This window comes from Alosa pseudoharengus, unplaced genomic scaffold, assembly GCF_046254945.1.
Source record: "Alosa pseudoharengus isolate Yale_2024_CS ecotype anadromous, Long Island Sound unplaced genomic scaffold, YU_APseudo_1.1 YU_APseudo_1.1_scf_16, whole genome shotgun sequence".
NCBI lineage: Eukaryota > Metazoa > Chordata > Actinopteri > Clupeiformes > Clupeidae > Alosa > Alosa pseudoharengus.
Window position 1 is genome coordinate 6,956,109 of NW_027468630.1, and position 21,295 is coordinate 6,977,403.

At 45.0% G+C, this 21,295-nt stretch overlaps 1 protein-coding gene across 2 annotated transcripts; it reads right to left on the reverse strand.

Moving 5' to 3' along the window:
- Positions 1-9,959: 9,959 nt before the first annotated feature.
- immp1l (inner mitochondrial membrane peptidase subunit 1) lies at positions 9,960-21,274 on the reverse strand. Of its 2 annotated transcripts, XM_076288062.1 has the most exons (7): positions 21,186-21,274; positions 20,526-20,618; positions 14,753-14,876; positions 14,503-14,591; positions 14,166-14,292; positions 10,725-10,835; positions 9,960-10,046 (listed from the first exon to the last, which is right to left on the reverse strand). In XM_076288062.1, the coding sequence occupies exons 3-7, from the start codon at positions 14,855-14,857 to the stop codon at positions 9,978-9,980; spliced, it is 501 nt and encodes a 166-aa protein (XP_076144177.1). In that variant the 5' UTR covers positions 14,858-14,876; positions 20,526-20,618; positions 21,186-21,274; the 3' UTR covers positions 9,960-9,977. The 2 variants fall into 2 exon arrangements, with proteins under 2 accessions (XP_076144177.1, XP_076144178.1); XM_076288063.1 differs by lacking the exon at positions 20,526-20,618.
- Between the last annotated feature and the right edge of the window lie 21 nt (positions 21,275-21,295).

A 21,295-nucleotide genomic window follows, 5' to 3' on the forward strand; every position in this document is an offset into this window, starting at 1 on the left:
TGGCAGCAGCGGAATGCCTTGAGTCCCCACCTCCATCAACACCACTCCACACCCCCCTTCGCACCCACCTGTGCGGCAGCATTAAATTCTTATTTATATTAATGGTGGGGCTGTATGTATATCAGACCTCCGCTGAAAACAGTATGTAAGCGATGCACTACCTTACCCCTTGCTCTCCTCCATTAGCGACAGCAAATTAATATTTTATGATTTGTGCCAATAGCAAACCTAGGCATGAGACTTCTGCAGTATGACAGGTGGTTCAGAGCCATGGGACACCATGACAGCATAGCGACAGAGGCATTATGGGAAATATAGATCCACAGAAGAGCATGGATGACCCCACCCCCCCCCCCCCCCAAAAGTGAATTGCATCTCTCTCACAATATAAAGGCAAAAAGCCTGTGAAGTCTATAGCGTGCAAGCCTGTATGTGAGTGCATAAAATCGCAGTGTGAAAAGAGGCATGAAACATTGATAAAGATGGAAGACAGCTCACCAAGCACATGTAGCCTATTGAACCTGAAGGCACAGGAATCTAACACACACCCACACAAGGCGTACTGTGCATAAAACCTTTGGACGCCTGCATGACAATATCCACTGACCACACACCTTTACTATCTCATCAAGGTAACTAGCGAAATAAATAAAACATCTAAAGGCTTTCACACGTGTTTCACAGAGAGTCCACAGGCAGTGTACACGACGGCTCTCTGAACCTTATTTGGTGTAGTGCGTTTGGTACTGTTGCAATACATTGTCTGATGGTGTTTACTCTCCACTCAAGTGACCCTAAGAGCTCTTAGTGGGGCTTTTCTGGAAGCCGCACACACTGGCCTGTGAAATGCCACACCAGCGGCCTTCATCTCCCCCGTTTAGGTCAATAATCCCTTCTTTTTTTCTATGGGATATCGCCACAGTCTGAGGCTTTCAGGGCAATTGAATCAATGGCCACACATCAAAGGCTCTTTAAAAGTGCTGGGCAGGACTCCTTTCGTGTTAAATCCTAATTAAAAATGTGGATCAGACAGAGCTGTCTGAGTGTGTGATACATGTTGTGTTGAACATATTGACTGCCTTGCAGGTGGCTTTGGGAGCACTTTACAGTGACGTTCCTCTCCTTAAGTCTGACCTTAGGCCTAAACAACAGTCAGTCAGTGAAACATTGATAACATTTGATAGAATGTGGGGTTTGCCATTACTTATATTTGATAATTTTAAATATTCACTAAGGTATTCTCTAACTGAATTGATCGTATGCCTAATGACTATTTGTTAAGGAGATTCTTGCAAAGTCAGATGACTAACAAAAGTCAGTTAATGTTTCTACCTTTTGAGTTGGTAAACTTTATGCAACCAGTTGGTGCTTTCTTCATTGCAACTACACTGTACTTGGCAAGACAAACATGTTTAAAAATGCTCTTGAAACACAAGGACATCAGAGTTGTTAAGTCTGCGCTAGTTTACAGAGCATATAATATCACACAATATCTCAAACTGGGGGTCTCCAAAAATATTGGAGGCGTCACGAAATGATTTGCATCATGTCTGGATTAAAGACATTTTAGTAAAGGTTTTTAGTCAAAGGCTGCCATTGACATAATGCCTTTGTTGTTGACGTAGCCTGTATGAGAGAAGACATTTTTTGCCTCTGCTTCCAATGTCCATCTTACAACATTTCGAAACCAAATTCCGCAGGTTAGAAAGAAGGGGGTCGCGAGACTTGGCCCATGTTTTTTTTTTTTTTTTGGGGGGGGGGGGGGGGTCGCCAGACAAAAAGTTTAAGAACCACTGATCTATGCAAAGGACAATTTGATAAAACACGTGATATTGCCTCATAACACTGCAGATAGGACTGATATTAACACACACAATCTGCCAATGAATAATGGACTTGTCAAATTGTCTGTAGGTTTGGATCAAAACCTACACTTCTGCCACACAATTGCATTGTGTGCTGACCTTGCAGAGGTAAATAGGAAACTTGGCTTGCCGCGAAAAGAGTGGGTGTCCCTTCACCAAGTGGACAAGGCCCTGGACAAAACCTGACCTTGTTTCTCAATCAAGGCTGGAGGTTGTTGTTTGGCTTGTTGCAGAGTTGATATTCCACTCCTCTCTCCCTGTCCTTTTCATGCACGGCCATTTTACATGGAGAAAACAACAACAAAAACACAAACAAAAAAAGAAAGAGAACCTTGAGCCCGAGCCCTGTTGGCATTCTAATTAGTTTTAAAAGTAATTGCTCGAAATGATTAGTTGAGCTCGGTCACTCTCTCCAGCTCTCTCAGAATTGGAAATATAATTGCGCCAGACACTAATTGGCCAGCCAAGGACTGTTGGTTATTGTAGTCCACTACTGCCTGGTGCATCATTACCCGGCCTTGGACGCGGTTCAGCTTTTGAACTACAGTGACCGCAGAGGAACACAAACACACACGCACGCAATGCTCTCCTTGCCAAAAGCCTGAATATAATGACTGTCCGACTGTCCGACCCACCACACCACACACAGTTCCTTCCCATCCCTCAATCCCCCCCCCCCCCCCCCCCATTCCCTCAACCCTCCCCCCAACCCCGACTTCTCTTAATTTCCCCAAGGGCAAAATATAAGATGTAAGAGACAGAGTGTGAGAGTGGAGGAGAGATGGAGAGAGAGAGAGAGAGAGAGAGAGAGAGAGAGAGAGAGAGAGACAGAGGCGCGACCCTCTCTAATCGTCATGGGCACTGCTGGAGATTCGCAGACCTGCAGGAGGAAATTACAGGCCCCTTTATGGGCGAGAAATGCAAGTGAACAGGGATGTCAGCCTCCACTAGGGAGCAGGAATTGGGGATCTTTTCCTGGGGCCATCGCCAGCTTTGTGAGAAAACGATCCTTCTCTTTTAATCCCAATCAAGCCATGACATCATGCACCTCTACAGTGGGGGGGGGGGGGTGCCTTGGCTATGACTACACAAGAGCGAGAGAGAGAGAGAGAGAGAGAGAGAGAGAGAGAGAGAGAGAGAGAGAGAGAGAGAGAGAGAGAAACACATAAATGCCACAGTCATGTGCCTACATTAGGCAGAGTTGACAAACATGTTTCATTTATTTACTTAAGCAGAGCTGGTAATTTGGCCAACTCTCTCTGACAGCACAAGGACTCCCCGCACAGCCCACCCCCATATTCTCTAGAATCCCATGCCCCCCCCCCCCCCCCCTCTGTCAGGCCCAGTACATATCTGTGCATTTACATGTTGTGTGCGTTTGTGTGTCCAGAGTGTATGTTTGCACAGTACTGTGTACGTATGCCTGTGTTTGTGCAATGCGTGTGTGTATGTGTGTGTGTGTGTGTGTTTGTGCAATGCGTGTGTGTATGTGTGTGTGTGTGTGTGTTTGTGCAATGCGTGTGTGTATGTGTGTGTGTGTGTTTGTTTGCGTGTGTGTGTGTCTATTCTTCGGTGTTGCCTGGAACCCTGTGTGTCTGCCTTGTTTACTATGCTCTGTCTCCATGGCTAAATTGTCTATAAGACAAGCATGTCCATCAGCAAATTACCCAGAAAGCCCGGTCAGCAGACTTCCATGACGTCAGTCAGCCCTACACAGGACGGCAGACTGCACGTGACGACTGGACTCTCTTCAACCTGCTGTGGACTGCCTCTCCTCCTCAATGTATCATACCATTACACACACATACACACACACACACACACACACACAAACTTACATTACACTTACAAACTTACACACAAACACATTTACATACAATTTAAAAGTACAGAAAAAATGTATTACATGATTGGATAAGAAATATAACCTGCTGTACATGATTAGGTTTTAGTGTACACAACTGGCAGCATATGATTGGCTACAGGATTTAATGATTAATGATGACCATGTGCTTAGGTACAGAACTTTCAGATCCAGCACAGGAATTTGCTGGTTATCTGGATCTAGACTTCTAGCATAGATGCGGTGTCTCGCCATATTTAACAGAGGAGTCATTTGTGGGTGTGAGGGCTTGGGGTGCCTGTGTTGTTGACAAGTAAATGGATTTCTGCAGACAGATAATGAGGATGTTTTGTCCATGTGTGTGTGTGTGTGTGTGTGTGCAAGAAACAGAGAAAAGTGTGTGTGAGAGAGTGAGGGAGTGAGGATGTAGAGAGAGAGTAAGGGAAACAGAGGGAATAGAAAGAGTAATATTGAGAGGAAGAGCAAGAGAAGGGTAGAGAAAGAGAGAAGGGGGTAGGGGGTAGGGGATGTAGGTCACGCCTGTCAGACTTGGCCCGCTGTTACGCAAAGTGATCGGTCTCCTGCCCCCTACCCCGCCATCCTTACCACCTCACCCGAGGAGAAAACCTCCCCTGGCCCTCCATTAGGACCCTCTAGTGTGTGTTTGTGTGTGTGTGTGTGTGTGTGTGTGTGTGTGTGTGTGTGTGTGTGTGTGTGTGTGTGTGTGTGTGTGTGTGTGTGTGTGTGTCCGCGCACGCGTCCCAGGCCCCCGCCACCATTAGGGGAGCCGCGGTGACGATAATAGCGCTGCTCTGTGCCCAATGCCCGTGGGGTGAAAACACTAGCCTGTCGCCGACAGAATGAAGCACTTTGTGGACCACACTTCCTCGCTCTGCGCTTCGCCGTTCTTTCATTTGCCTTTTATTCACGTGTTCCACTGTACGAGGCCAGAGCCCCCCCCCCATTCCCATCTCTTTACACTGATACCGCAGACTCTTGGAGATCTAACACACACACACACTCACATGTTCTGCCACATGTTTGACTTTCAAAGTGTAAAAGGGACAAACTTAAAGACAGACTTAAAAACAAAAAGTTGTGCACAAAATCTTCCCTCAGTAAGTCTCCAATTAATGCACTTCTAACCAGATCACAAACAGTGGAATTAAAAGGAGACAGTGGATAGTGACTACACTCTTGCCACCAAACTTTGCTCAGTGTGAAGGAAGTTCAAATCTAAAACTTAAAGCTTGCTTCCTTGAATGAATATCTTGCTCAGGGTTCCTGCCAACAAACGCTTGCTTTCTCCCCAAGAGTCTTTTCAGGACGTAATTCCTCTCTAAAAGTTTTTTTTTCACAAAATGGAGCTGGATCTGTTGATTCATTAGCAAGAGGCGCTTTGATCACTGAGGTGTGAGGGCGGCTGCTTGCTCACAGCCTCAATGCGGCATGGGGTAAGCAGGAGGGAGGGAGGTTGAGAGGGAGGGTGGAGTTGCTCCGTCTCCCCATCTGTCTAGTATGGATCTGTTTGGGTAAATATCTTTACATTAGCATTTAGCGGTCCCGCGTGACGCAGGCTAGCACAGGCAAAAAAACAACCCGGGCGAGAGGCGTCAGCACCATCAGCAGAAGCTCGCGTTTGATTCCGGTCAGCCGTTTTACAAAGACAAGCTCATCCTGCGCCATGATCAAATGGACCTGTGAAGTTTTAATTAAAGCCTTTCATTTGGTCCTTGATTAAAAGAGGGAGGCCTGAGAGCACTGCTGGAAAAAAGGGGAGTCAATTTCTCATCAGCTAAAAAGAAATGGAAAGAAGGACGGAGAGAGAGAGAGGGAGGGAGCAGGAGAAAGGAAGAGATGTTGGGAGAGGGAGGAGGCATCAAGGTCCAACGAGAAAGCCCAGTCTCTTTTATGAGGAGTGAACCACACCTTTCTGTGATCGTGATCGAGTTTATTTATCTCTGCTCCCAACCCGAATTAAGAGAGAACCCCAGTGTGAATTTAAAAACCCTCGGATGCATTTATGCATGAAGCAGTGTGCAGGGAAATTGGCTCACTAGAAGATGAGGCCTAAAAGTTGCTCAGAACGTCTCCTTCTTTCTTATCCTCATCTATTGCTTTAGCACAGATGGCCATGGTTAAATATCCTTCTGTATGGATATTGTAAACAAGAACCTCTACATGTGTGCATTTCTGAAAAACACTGTGAACTAAAATCCCTAACCGTGGGTGCTCTTGGGGATCTACTGCAGGTGAGGCACTCTCCTACTACTACTTCATACGCCTTTCCATGAATTAATCAAATGACCATACATCCATATCTATCTGCTCAAACCACACATCCCAGAACCGCAGCTGCAAGAATTCAGAAGATACTTCAATACATCTTAGTTGTTGGCTTTGTGAGGGATAGCAAATCTCGCACATTTGATCAAATGTCCATGCAAATATATCGATATCCAGTGGGTACAATAGCTACAAGCCCAGATATACACATAGAGGTTAGCTTTCATTGTTTCCTTTCCCTATATGAATCCCTTTCAGTTGTGTATTAAGTGTTTGATGCCCAAATTAGTCTCCATATCAACCAGTCATAGGCTAGTGCCCGACCTACCCATCTAAACAAAACAACAAGCAAACATAAAGTCATAGCCATATTTTGTTCTAACAGCGTATAGCAACAGGCAGGATGTTGGTAAATGACAGTGACACAGATGTCCTCTGCTGACCTGGATAGGCCTTTACAAGCACTTTCAAAGCCTTGCATCACCACCTTCATAAGATGGCTAACCCTGGACGAGCAGACACTGCTGACACAGACAGGGAATCACCACTGCCTTAACCTCTGTGACCTTTAAGTGAATAACTTAAGAGTCACTCCATTTCTCTGGAAGGATGGTAAAAAATAATCCGGAAATTTTTACTTATCTGTCAACAGACTCCATTAATTATTGTTGAATCATTAATGTTGGAGAAAGCAGCCCAGTGGTGGTGGCTATTCAAAGATCCAACCGGGAATATGGTGGCACACAAGTCCACAAGTCCAGCGACATCTGTTCAGTCTGTCCTAGCCTTTCCCTGCTTGGGTCTATCTCCACCTTGTTGTCTGCTGCCGGGGAGTAGCCTGCACTCTGAGGCACACCTGACTCTCTGTGACAGCTTCCTGTCCACTTGTCCAGGCCAGCGTGGCTCAGCACTTCTGTCCCATTCTCGTTAGTGCTCTTTCAGCAGGATCAGACCCTGTAGACAGCACAGGTAGCCTTACCTCTCACCTCACATAAGCTCATAACGCTATTCGTCAGCAGCAGGAGCAAGGGACTGTACTAAGCCATTGTGTTGCTTAACTTACCAACACAGATTCTTCTACACATATACATGACTTTACTTGATTGTTTCCTATTCAGAGTATTACTGAATGGATATGTAGATGCATATCCAATTATGCAATTATGTAGGTAATTTGCCATTTAGTAGGTGAGAACTGAATTGATAATGTGACCATTTTCTAGTCGTCTGTCATATTTATATTTCAATCAACAGCCTTACAATATTGTAATATGTCATAATATGATATGTATAATTAAAATGTTGAACTCATTTGAGATTTGAATATTATTAAATTCTCAAATGAGTTCAACATTTTCATTTTTCAATTTCCCAAAAGTTTGCCGCATTCCTTTAATGAAGATGACAAGACACATCAACATATCTGACCAGAGTAACACATTCCATTCATGACTGAGATTCTGAATTATTTTTGCTTTCCTCTGGCAAATGGGTAGGCTATCTCTTTACCACAGTTCATGGAACTTTCTTTTTTTATCTATTTTCAGCAGTATCAGTTTGTTAACCGCTGACCATACAACAAGCTCCGAAGACCGACAGTCAGTCACAGAGAGAGAGAGAGGGAAAGAGAGGGTTGGAGAGAGAGAGAGAGAGAAACATCCCACTGAATCCCTACATGCAGAATTTATTAGAAACATTCTTAGAGTCCAAAGGAAAACACCAACAAATGCATGCAGGGCAGAATTAGGCAGATTCCCATTGGCATTAAATATACAAAAAAGATCTTTAAAATTCTGGATCCACCTAAATTCTAGTGACGAAAACACCATACAGTTTCAAGCATACAAAACCCAAGAGGTCAGCCCTAAAACCAGTCCCCTTTGCCAGTTGGTTCTGAAGTTAACTAATACTCTAACCCATCGATCTCAGACCAGCACTGCTTTTCAAAATCAGATCAAAGTAAAACAAATTATGAATGAAAGTAAGAATACGTATCTGGAACATTGGGATGAAACAAAATCACAATCCAAATTAGAATGTTACTTGTCACTAAAACGAGATTATGAATTGGCAGAGTACCTCTCCACCGTCATAGATACAAAGCAGAGACAGATTCTTACCAAGTACAGGCTAAGTGACCACAGCCTTGCCATAGAGAAAGGCCGGTACAAAAAATCATGGCTTCCCAAAGAGCAGCGGCTCTGTGGTCACTGTATGACTGGTGAGGTTGAAACAGAGATGCACTTTCTCCTATACTGTCCAAAGTTCGAACAGATTAGAAAAATATATTTTTTACAATTCTCAAATAAAATTCCAAATTTTAGCTCCCTTAAAGACTGTGATAAATTGGCCCACCTGCTAGGAGAAGGATTGACTGCTCCGCTGGCTGCAAAATACGTTACAGCTTGCCATGACATGAGGGACAATGAGTCGGACACTTTGCCACAATGCCCGAACTAATGTCTGTTCTTAATCCAATGTGTTATAATGTGTATGCTGCCCGTGTGTGTGTGTGTGTGTGTGATCACATGCATATGTGTGTGTGTGTGTGTGTGTGTGTGTGGAAAAAGAGAGAGAAAGTGAGGGTATACACACAATTTTTCATGTTACTGTTTCCTGTAATGCTGTCAATGTTCTAATTGTTATGCTGTTTTAATTGTGCTTTGGCAACACTGTACCTACAGTCATGCTAATAAAGCAACCTTGAATTGAATTGAATTGAAAGAAAGAGAGAGAGAGAGAAACTGCAAACTAAACGTCACAAACGCTACTCTGATCCTCAGTCACACTGACGCGGTTTTGGCTCTCTGTTGTTTTGGGGACAGTTGACCCTCATTATAGGTCATGGGCTGCAGTGGAAAAGATGAAATCTGCCCTGGCACTGCAGCATCAGTATCACAGGGGCCATGGCGCTGCCCCAGTCAGAGTTTATACAGCCACCTCAGCTTTACTAAGTGCCTATAAATATTGCAGGGCTGGAAGGAAAAAGGATAACATTTTTTATGATTGCCTTTGCAGCCTGCTGAAAAATTTAGCACAGGAAGGTTTGTTTAACCACAAGAGGTTGGGAATATAAACATGGCATTAAAAGCCCGCTATTTTCAGAAGAAGCATGGCTGGGAAATTTTCTATTTTACTTCAGCTGCTTTATGCTTAGTCCATGGTAAATACTTTCAGTTTTTATTTGACAGACATAACAGAAGTCTGAATGTCAGAATGAAATGGAAGTGTGAAACCTGTGTCAGTTTGGTGAAAATATAAAAATTCTACACATCACATTGTTTCTTCTCATTGTAACTTAATCACAGTTATCTTACAGCCAAACCTTACAGGTGTTGAAAGCATGGAAGTAACTCATAAATGCACTATGACCCTGGACATGAAATGGACTGAAATGGGGCCTACTGACTGTGTTCTCAGAGTAGGGTCTGTCAATGCAGGGGAAATCTATATCTTTAATGGCACATCAGTCCTATTCAGAAATTAGTAATTTGTGTTGCAAATGCAATTAACCTTTCACATGTCTTTATTAGTGAATGGCCAGTGAACCGTGGCGCATAGCTTAGGGGAGTGAGGGGTGATATCAGAGGGCATCTAAAACGGGTAAAATGGACCAATGCCCAGAGGGATCAACAAAAAGGTGTTTCTAAGCTGACAACAGCAGGCAAAAGTAAGTAGGCAGTGAGATGATATAAGACATGATACCTGTGTGCCACAACAGCACACCTACCCACATAGAAAATAAGCAGCTCTGCTCTACATGGACTCACTAGATTTGGTACAATAAAAATAAAACAGACGGAAAATAAGCAAATGATGGATGGATAAAAGGTCCAACAATTCAGTTCTGATATCTACCAACTATAAGTTGTTTCATGCTTTTTTTTTTCTAATGAAAGGCAAAAACTTCAGTGGTTATTCATAAATATTTATTTTAAAAACATTAGAAAACTGTTTTATATACAGAGACCAGCAGCATCATGTCAGCTACTTCGTGGAATCCTCTCATTTGGACTCTCATTCAGGGGACCAAAGTTATTCAGGGGCCATAACTGTCAAGGAGAAAGGCAAAAGGCAAATTCACTTTTGCTCATCATTTTACTTATATCAAATATTCTATTCTATACCAATCAAATGCACAAAAGGAGCCAACACAGGAGCTTATATTGTGATATCTATGGTGAAGAGTGTTTTTCTGTAATATGTTGGGAGTATTTGGCAAACACAGGGGCTTACTGTATATTGTGATATCTATGGTGGAAAGCGTTTTCATGTAATATTAACAAACACAGGAGCTTATATTGTGTTATCTATGGTGGAGAGCGTTTTCCTGTAATATGTTGAGGGTATTGGGCAAACACAGGAGCTTATATTGTGATATCTATGGTGGAGAGCATTTTCCTGTAACATGTTGAGTATTGGGCCATCATTTGACCTATATAATGTCCTGGCAAGCAGAAGGTGAGCTGACCTGGTTCCAAGGTTACACATTGGAGAATATCCTTTCTGGCACAACATATGGAGGATGCCCAGCCAAGACCGAACTAGGTCTCTAGTTTGTCAGTTTCTCTTTTACCTCTTCCAAAGTACATCAAATGAATTTATACAAAGTCTTTTAAAAAGTGCTTTATAGGATTAATATCTACAGCTCTGCCATTTTTTTTCTCTCTCCCCATTTTCTCTTCCCCTGAGAGAGCAGTACATGAAGTGCAGCCATTTTCCTCTGTTACCTTTAAGCACACACGCCCTCGGATTAGGGCATAGGGAACTGGGCCATAGCTTCGGGAATCTGTGGAATTCCGAAGGTTATCCCCTTCGAGCCATACATGCCCTTTTGGTACCTAGACGTGGTGCAGAGAAGAAAAGGATAATGAAATGCCAAATGTATTCCAATGTGCTGTTCTTTTCACATTTACAACAAAATAATGCATCTCCATATAAAACTACAAGTGATCTGTATTTCCTTTTCCTGATTTCACAGTATCCACTGTCTATGTAAGTCGTAGAATAGTGGCTGTAGAATAACTGCTCTTGCAAAGCAATTAAATGTGTGTGTTATTTCTGTGCTAAACAGCATAATTATAATCCTCAGGGGTAACCCCCCACCCCACTTATATGAGGCTAAAGGGACAGGTCATCGCTACAGGACAGGGTCATGGTTTTAGCAAGCTCTGCAGACAGGGTCGTTATGGCTGGTGGTTCAATGTGCCCCCCCCCCCCCCCACCAACACAACCTTGTCTCCTCCTCACACAGAGAAAACCAGAGAGCGAGGGAGTAAGAGTGTGTGAGAGAGAAAGTATATAAGAGAGAACGAGAGTGAAGACAGAGAAAGTGTAGATGAGTGTGTGTGTGCAGGGCTGGGTATGTGTGTGTGTGTGTGTGTGTGTGTGTATGTGTGTGTGTGTGTTGGGGGGTGCTGGACCACGCCTTCGCAGGCCGCTCCCTGGGTCTAGACCAGGGCTAGACCTGCCAGCCGCGACTGCAGCAGAGCGAGCGCTGATCCATTCTGACACCAATTAGGACTAATCTCATCACACGAGGAGAGAGAGCCTGTCAGGGCCCTAATTAACTCCCTCGCTGCGGCCACTCTATATGTGCGGACAGGACGAACAACACATTATATTCTCATAATGGGCATCATAATATAGGGACGTCTATTTTGGAGATGCCTAACTTTTCCCACTGGACACTGGATGACCACTCTTCAAACCCCCACCCACGCCCCCCAAACACACACACACATACCCATTTTCCTTTTCTCCCTCCCACACAAAAAGGCTTAGAAAAAATGATTAATGATTATTTTTGAGAAACACTCCTGGGGTGTGACACTACAAGGAAACGCATGGGCTCCGAAAGGCCGAGTGGCTGCACTGCGTGTGTTTTGGGCCAAATGGTTCATCAGGAGGCTGATTATTCATAGATTACGTGTTGACTCAACATGAGAGGAAACAAGGTGGCTTCTTCACAAATACAAATGCGCTTCATTAGCGAGGCATCTAATAAACATATGCCAGCATGTTGTGGCGGCAGCAATTACATCTTATTAACATGCAAACATATGCTTGCTTCCATCCATAAGAAGCGGAACGACGTTGATCATCATCTGTCTTCGCAGAGGAGCAGAAGGCTTTGTCTTCTGTCAGTTCTGCTTCCTTTACATCCTGTGTATATGTGCAGCAGTGTGTCTGCACACGCTTGAATGGATTCATGTATTCAACACAGAAACAGACCAATACCCCCCCCTTATAGCGTGTGGTTAGCTGAAGAAGGATGCAGATATAGCTGAAGTGATTCTTATGATTCATTCATTCACTCATCAGTATATGTCTATCCATCTTTCTCTCCTTCTATCCATTAATACATTATTCATCCATCTATCAACTGAGAATATTTTTTTTTTACAAAACCTTTAAAAAAAAAAAAAAATAAGATTCATGTTGCTTATGGTGACCATTATCTAGAAACATCTTTTGTTTGAATTTGTGTGGAAAATGACAAGTGTAATACATTTGGTCATACTCAGAACCCCTTGAAGTAGCTGAAATAGTACAACCTGTAAGGGTTCTGAAACATAAACAGTACTCCGACAGTTTATGTAAACAGACTATGCATCACTTCCCAAGCACATGTAGCATACAGCATGAATACAGCATGACTGCACGTTCACGCCATGCAAGTGCTCTGACTTTAATGCTGATTGAATGAGCATGGGCGCAGATAATGACTTCACATAAATATCCACTCAGAAGAACCATGCAACTTGCTGTTTGCCCCCCTCTCCACCCCACCTCGCGTCCCGCACTCTGACACACAAGGTGTTGAGTTAAATGAGGGAAGTCATCAATTCATTCAGCCAAACATCATTCAAAAGCGTTCAATATGCCAGGACATGGTGTGCAATGCTGTCACGTAATCATCTAAATGGCAGCCGGTACGTACACCTCGAGTTCTACTGATCCAAGCAGCCACTGGCAGGAACGGCAGCTGCAAAACACTTTCATTCAAATTGTTGTCAACCTGTCATTCAATTTTTTTTTTCTGCTCTCCTTGAAACCAGATCCTCAGGAGTGCACTTTGTCCTCTGTGAACCTGTTAATGCCTTCACTTAGCCAGACTGCAGAATTCAACTTGCCGTTTAGGGTTTTCGTTTGATCCTTGCTGAATGCCTCTCGGCATAAAAGACGCCCCAACACCCCCCCCCCACCCCTTCCCCTCCCTCCACACCTATTTCCCTTCACGGCTCATGTGTCTCTGTTGTGACACCTACATTCAGGTGCATTAACATTACCGGGGATAGGTAGCAAGCCAATTTGTTATGTCTGCGAGGCAAAAAGGCAAGAGATTTTGGGGAGGAAGAGCGATGACTGAACTCGGAGGATGGCGCTCCAGCACGCCGTCGGCGACATCCTCCTCGCTGTCCGCTTGTGTGCTTTAGGGGCTGGCTGAGTCAGCGATGCCCACACGTGCCCCCCACTGCCAACGGCTCGATCTGATTTGAGTATGCACAGGTGTGTGAGTGTGTGAGTGTGTGTGTGTGTGTGTGTGCGCAGGAGTAGCAAATGAACATAAAAAAAGACCTTTTTGTTCCAGATATCAGATTTGATCTCCAATGCTAACCTCTGCCTATTAGGTTACTGATACCACAGTTAATCCTTGTCATTGATCTCATGCACCTTAAACAATGTTGGTCTTAAACCAAGTTGCACTCCTTGGCTACATCAGAAACCTGTCAGTCAGTGCAAAAGAAAATGGCCACTTTCCCCATTTAGATTTTAGATATAGGCTTCCACTGTGGCTCTCGGAGTCAGGAGGCCCTGGAGAAAGGCCTCTTCCCTCTCTAGCCAATCATCTGGTCCACTCAGCTGGCACTAACACAACGGGTTTCACAGAAATTGCAGACAGCAAAGGTGACAATAGCAATAAAAAAGCAATAACCGCTGTTTCAGTGACATAGTAGTCCTCAGCCTCTTTGCTCGTAATACCTTGCAAAAGCAATTGCAAGCAAAAGAGGTATTTACCCAACTGCAAAGGAGCACACATTTGAATGCCTACTTTCTGTCAAGGCTAGCTAGCTTGGCAAAGCCATTTCAGATAATGCGACCCTCTTGCATTCCTGCAGTGTGTTGCGTGCGGAGGGAATGATCTCCAGTTGTTCTCCGGTACTCACATAATCGTGGGTCGTGAAGACGTCTGAGGGGCTACTGGTACACACTTTGTCTCCTTCCAGCCCAATCACTCGTTTGCAGATGTTCATCTTCGGGTCGGAGGGGCTTTTGGCTATTACGATGTCTCCCCTGTGAGAAGGCAATCAGATCAGCCTCTCAAGGTGAGCAATGGTCATCTTGGCTAATTGCAGTGTGTAAAATCAATTTGGATATCTTCTTCTGAGATACATAATGTACAACATGGGTTACATGATGATTGACGGCTGTCAATTACCCTGGACACACAAAGAAATAGCATCAACTTTGTGTGATTGATGTCAGTAGATTCATCTGACTCACTTTTCTATTCTGTAAAGATGCCTACTTATCCGTTCGGAGAAGACTATGTCATTGCTTGTGATGGTGGGTTCCATGGATGGCCCAGTGCACTATGGGTATAAACACAAACACTTTGTCACATGTGAATGATGAAAGAGTCTGATGTACAGTAGCTTACAGCAACAAGGAAGAAAGCTCAAAAGAGACTTACAGAGACAAGCTCCCCACTGTACTCAAAGGCACAGTGTGTGTGTGTGTGTGTGTGACTTACAGAGACAAACTCCCCAATGTATTCAAAGGCACAGTGTGCGATACAGCCATACTGGATGGTGTAGCCAACAAATCCCAGAGTCTTTCCAAGTGCACGGCGAAACATCCCACAATGGGTCGCAGAACTAGAAAAATGAGAGATTCATCATACATGTACAAGTATCCTTTATATATTGTTGAGTATTATGAGCAGAAGACAACATACAACAATTCTGCCAGGCTACAATTTTAGGACGCATAATTTAACAATAAACACACACTCACAGAAATCTTTTTTCCTGAATTAGAGGAATAACTCATGACGCAATGCACACATGCATTAATTTTGCCACGAGTGATGGTACAGTGACAGGACTGCTTCTGCAATCTCCTGATCACAACCAAACCTTGAATTTCCCCTGGGGATCAATAAAGTATCTATCTATCAATCAATCAATCAAACAACTGCAGTTGTCACTGGCACTCTGCTGCTGTCCCTCTCAACACCTCTGCCTAGAGGTGCTGGCTGCACAGCGTTAAGGCCCTGACCCCGCCGGGCAGCGTGTGCCCCCTTTCTTTGGCCAGTTCACATAAAAGGGTTTCCGCGCTCCGCTGTCACCACGGCGACGGAGGGCCTGGCTCTTTTGTTTGTCGTCGTCGGCTGGCACTTAAAAACAGACACAAACTCTGTGTGTTGTCTGAATAAACAGTCCTTCTCCACTCCCCTTATTGACTTTTCCTCCGGTCGTCTAGCTGGCAGATGAGACGGTCGTGTGGGTCAATCTTTGCTCACCAACATCCATCAATAAAGACATTGTTTGGATGTTTGTACACATCCAAAATGCACTCCCCTGACTAGGAAAAAAAACGCCTAACGAAAAGTGAAAGCTAGATATAAAAGCACTGTTCCCGACAACCCAACCCCTTAATGGTGGCTACCATAAGGACTATCCCAGCAACACAAGAATAACAGGCCTGGGCTTTTTGATGGCCAGCAGGTGATGGATTCTGTTCTCTCTCCCCATCTCGCATCCTGTGGGCCGGTCCATCCATGGAATTAACCCTGGTCAGCAGAGCAGAAACAAGCCAAACTAAAGCCCCTTCGTCTCGGGAATGATATCTCAGATATGGGAGCGGATTAACCCCCACCTCCACCCTCATCCCCAAAACAACACCATATTCAAACACATAGGATACGCGCACACACACACACACACACACACAGTGCTCTCTGCCACACCAAGTGTCAGGTGGTCATCCCTGTGCCACAAAAGGTGCTACACCTAATCCCATTACGCCACCAACCATCTACTACCATACCGCCAGTTACCCCCCCCCCCCCCCCCGCTCATCTTATCCCATGCCTCTCCATCCCATTCTTTTCCAATCCCATTCTAACCCCCCTGCCTAGCACCAAATCTCACCGTGATCAAACTTCGAGGGAGGAAGCCCCCCCCCCCCTCCACACACACCACCCCCTCCACACACACCACCCCTTCTGAGCGATCCATTCCTTCTTTCATCCCCTCGCTCCCATTCCTCTCCCTCTCTCTCTCTCTCCCTCCCTCCCTCTCTCTCCCTCCTTTCTGCCTGACTGAAGGTGGCTCTGTGGGTCGGGGCATGAGAAACTCAGGGACAGCTGCAGGCTCTAGTCAGGCTCCAGGATGGGGCCCAGCCTCCCAGAAACTTTCACACTTGGTTCAATTTTTATATTTATTTTTTTGCCCAGAAGATCCTATTGCCTTTCCTCATACTACAGTGCATCTGCTGGTAGTGGGAGAGAGGTTGAAATGTGACCCCGGCCTGAAGCTGGAACAAGTTGCAATGTTCAATACAAGCCCAAGGTCCATCACTCCATATACCCAAGGATGGACCTCATCCACAGTTCTTTTCTATATTTCTGATACAACCACCATTAACCCCCCCCCCCCCCCACCCACACCCTCCCCAAAGTAATTATGAGTCAATCATTGTTTCTGCTCATTCCTATACCTTGCATTTCCCACTTTCTCAGACTGCCAGGAATATTTCCTAGTTCTCTCTGCACAGGTGACCTTTGTGGACATCACTGCATCGCCCACTGGTGACCCACTGTGTGTGACGGAGAGGGGATCAGACATTGGGCCCCCTCACGCCGCCTCCATCACACCAGTGTCACCCCACGGCCACCACTGCTGGTCTGGGCACTCAGTGTAGGTGAGGATTAGGGGTTTAACATAATAAGATTACACGGCCAGTGAATGATATCAAGAGATGGTCCATATGCAGCCGCCTGGTTTTCCATGGCACACCGCGAAGGGTGTCGGGGGAAAGTGTGTGTGTGTATGTGTGTGTGTTTTGTGTGTGCGTGTGTGTGAGGTGGGAATCAAACAAGATTCATTGGGAAAGAACAGGCTGCTTTCAGATCCTAGATAGGATCTCCATTTCCCTCCCTCAAATCCCCATGTGCATGCCTTGGAGTCCCATGTGATGGGGAGGAAGCAAGCAACCCCAAAATTGAATAATAAATTGCAGATGGAAATTAACACCAGAGTCAGTCTTAATCCAGGATTACATGTAAAATGACGACAGTGCCAAACAAAGGGAAGTCGCAGATGCACTTATGGCTGGGCCATCTGCAGCCATGTGGTCCCAGCCGTATGCACCAGCGGGGGAAAGGCAGGCGCTGTTGGGCTCGCAAAGTCACATCTCTCAGCCTCTCCCTCTATTTATTTAAACACTGCATTTACTCCACCATTTTTATCTTTGACTGAGGATTTCAGCAATGTTTCCCCCAGAAACCTACCTCTTGGACCTCCACAGAACAATGGTGAATATAATTAACATCCTTGTCAATGCCACTGTCATCTGAGTCAATAAACAGGGTCATGTAGATCACTCTGAATCCCCTCTCTATTAGCTTATTGTGTCAACTGCAAGAGGAGGGAGTGCAAACATCAGATTTAAGGGTGACTGAAGAAAGTAAGATTACTAGCATTAAGTTTAATGACCAGACAGAAACCAGTAACGGACCTGCAGAAAATCACTGCATTCCTCTAACTGCCTTTACCTGCATTTGAGCAATTGAGCTTCATATTCTTTGCAGATTGGGGCCAAAAGGCCAATCCAAACCATGAAAGGTTAATCCAGAACAGGAATGCCACTAAATGTCTACATAGCATTATATATGAGTATGACACAAGGAAATTAAGCAGGGCATCACCAAAACATAAAATAGCCCAAGTGACTGCAATGAGAGTTCAAACTCACATTCTGAAAATATCAAAGGGTGCCCAAGGAAGGCAAATGAATTATCTAGCACTTTTATGCAAAGCCAATAGACATGATTATCCCCCTGCTTAACTAGCTGGCCTACAGCACCGCCAGGGAGTTTATCATCAATCAGCGCTCGCAATGCTTGTCGTAATACACTTCTTCCCACTGATTTGACATAAAGACCACTGACAGCCTACAGCTACACAACACTGGCAGATTCCCCTGGAGTCTAGGCCCCCCCCCCCACCCCTCATTACACACAAACACACACACGCACGCACGCACGCTAACAGATCACACTCCCACCCACATCACCCCCCCTACCTCCCTCCCTTGCAGATTGATTCCTCGATAGTGGCTTTTGTAAAAGCTGCCCAGTCTATTCACATCAAACAGTCTATTGGTTGACTGAGAGAGATGGGATACGAGATGGGGTGATGACGAGGGGTGGTGTGTGTGTGTGTGTGTGTGTGTGTGGTGCGGGGGGAGGATTCAAAAGGCCTATGAGGCTTGTAGCCATTACAGTCTCCAAATTAGGGAAACATGAGGGTTTGGAAGGTTTGGCATCAGCGCGAGACCTAAGAAGATTACATGAGCCCAGCCCATGTTAAATAAGACAGTGCTCCCCGGAGATCCCAGATGGGAGGGAGACATGGGGGAGATCCCCCCACTCTGATCCCCTTCGCTCTGGGCAGCAGAAGGCAGCTGAGGGTGGGCACTGATGGCTCTCTTTGTGCGCGCTAATATGCTGTGGGGTTCGGGGTCTGCGGACCAGCCGGGAGGTCCTATTCTAAAGCTATCAAACACGGCGATCAGGATTAAGCCTGCTATAGTCAGATGAGATACAGTGACACCTGTTTGGTTAAACATGACCAGATGTAAACTCAAAAGATCAAGAACACCCATGCCTCCCCCTCTTTCTCTCAACCTCACCCCCACCCCCGATCTCATTCAGTGGCCACTAAGCACCATGAATTGATTGCAATAAAATGAATACAAAAATAAGGGCAAGTCAAGCAGCTGAGCGGGATGAGGTTTTGATGAGTGCAAGGCTATCAATGTGGTAGGTCAGCCTTAGGCAAACACGGCACGGCACAGCACCGCACGGCGCACGCCGCTTTTTTTTCGACCCGCTTCCAACCACAATGGTGTGGAACACACTGTCTCACATTTATTGTTAAGACCTCTGACTTGTTTGGCTTTGAATGGGGAGAGAGAGAGAGAGAGAGAGAGAGAGAGAGAGAGAGAGAGAGAGAGAGAGAGAGGGGGGGGAAGAGAGAGCGAACACCCAGAGCAGACTTAATCAAAGGAGTTGCTCACAATCAACTCACCAGCCAGCTCTATTGCCGCTGATTAACAACTGATCTCAATGCATGCCAACTAAAACATTAAACGCAACCTCATTCAGACAGTCTATAAGTAGCCATCAAATCTAATGAAAATCAACAACCAAAACCTTTTATCTCTTGCCCTTTGGATTTCCACTGTTGAAATACTAACGGAGTCCCCCTAAAAATATCTTTAAATATAAATTGTGTGTTTGTTTTTGGAGAGAGAATGGCCACGGGATTTGGAAGAATACGACTTTTTAAACGGGAGCCCTGCCTGTCTGCTTGAACATGCATCGAAGACTATTACTTTCCTTTCAACACTACGCAAACAAACTGGGGGCGCGATGTTAATCTTGCAGCCCTCCTATCCTGTGCCATTATGTTCTTGCAGCAGCCTTCTCTATGAAGAGCAGAATGATACGGAAAGCCAAACAACCCGCTCAGGAAACGTTTGACATGTTATGACTGTGGTATTATTTGCCACAATCAGATACATATTGATAAAAGCTGACATAATAGAAATAACATACAGCCAATGTGTTTAAAGAAAAGGAAATAAACAATCATTTTAAGAGCACTACCTAGTAGTAGGCCTACAGCATGCAAAACAAATTATGACCTTTTTTCCATTCCAACAACGTACAGTGTATTAATAGATCTGGGCTACTGCTCTTTGAGGGCGATTTCTTTGTCATTCCATTCAGCCTTTGCACAATGTTGCATTGTCATTTGTTCCCTCGATTTGTTGCGCCACTGTCGGCGCATATTACGCTCAAAAAACGCTGTCAAAACAACAGTGCTGTTTCCGCTAAAAGCATTTAGAAATGAGCAGTCTCCCTCTCCACAACAGAGCACCCCCCCCCTTCCTCCTCCTCTTCCTCCTCCTCCACTGCTGACCCCTCGCATTGCCTTGTGAGGCCGATGAGTCTCGAGCACAGAGTGCAGCACCACCTCCACAGTCTGTTTTGGGTCTAACTGACAGGCAGAATAAGAGTCAGCAGCATAGCCTCGGCGTCCATCCCTTTGCCTGGGGGTCAAGCCGGGTGCTTTGACTGACCAGACTCACATGACATGGGCATGAGGACCAGGGGAGGAATTATGAGCCTAATCGTCCAGTCGACTAGAGGAGAGGCTCTCTCCTTCACTCTTGCCCCTGCTGTGCGTTTCAGCTGATCTTACCCCAAGGAGTGTACCTAACTGCCCTCTCACCTGACAGAGCAACACCAGGGGGGGCTGGGTCACCTGATGTCCTAATCAGACTGGTAAATCTGACCCTATGGGTAGAACAGTCACCAGCAATGTCTACAAATACAAACAAAAATACATATCCATAATCATACATAAAACAAAGTCAACACTACCACAAGAGTACATAGTTCAGCAATGTCTTGGTCTGATCTAGAAACTTAACGTTAGATTGTGTGGATTGTAAACTATGCTGATACATTACACATTTTGAGAGAGCGGTAATGTCAACAGCAAATGAAGGTCGCAGTTCATTGTGACCATTGGCTTGCAATTTATTGACATCACATGCATTTTACGAGTCTTTAAAGAAGCACTGGTTAGCGCAGCAGGTTGTTGTGTTGATTTAAATGTGTTTGATTTAAATCTTTAATCTGAAGGGATTTCAGAGGGATATAACCAGTACTCATGCACTTAACTGTGCATATCTTACGTTACCTAACTGTAATGCTTCACAAAGTTAGCTAATGTTCTTAGCCAGCTAGCTTCTAGGTTAGTGATGCAACATTTGCTAGCGCCTGTTGGTTGTTTTGAGAAAATATCAACTCGTCCGTATTCAATATGACAGTGACTGGGAGGAGAATGTTTGTGTGATAGGAAAGGTTAATATCCGCTCCAACTCACCTTATTATTAGATAGCTAAAATTGGCAACGGAAAACGAGTAGTTCTTTGTGCATTTGTCGGACGCCGGTTGCCTTTAACCCTGCGTCAGTCCTCCTGCGCCGAGTCCATT

Excerpts from the sequence above, each read along its gene's own strand:
- immp1l (XM_076288063.1), bottom strand. The coding sequence starts at position 14,857 with ATGTTTCGCCGTGCACTTGGAAAGACTCTGGGATTTGTTGGCTACACC. Across the intron at positions 14,293-14,502 it reads CATCTTTACAGAATAGAAAA|GGGAGACATCGTAATAGCCA; the intron begins GTGAGTCAGATG and ends GCCTTCTCACAG. Across the intron at positions 10,047-10,724 it reads GAGGGCGTGTGTGCTTAAAG|TTATGGCCCCTGAATAACTT; the intron begins GTAACAGAGGAA and ends TCTCCTTGACAG.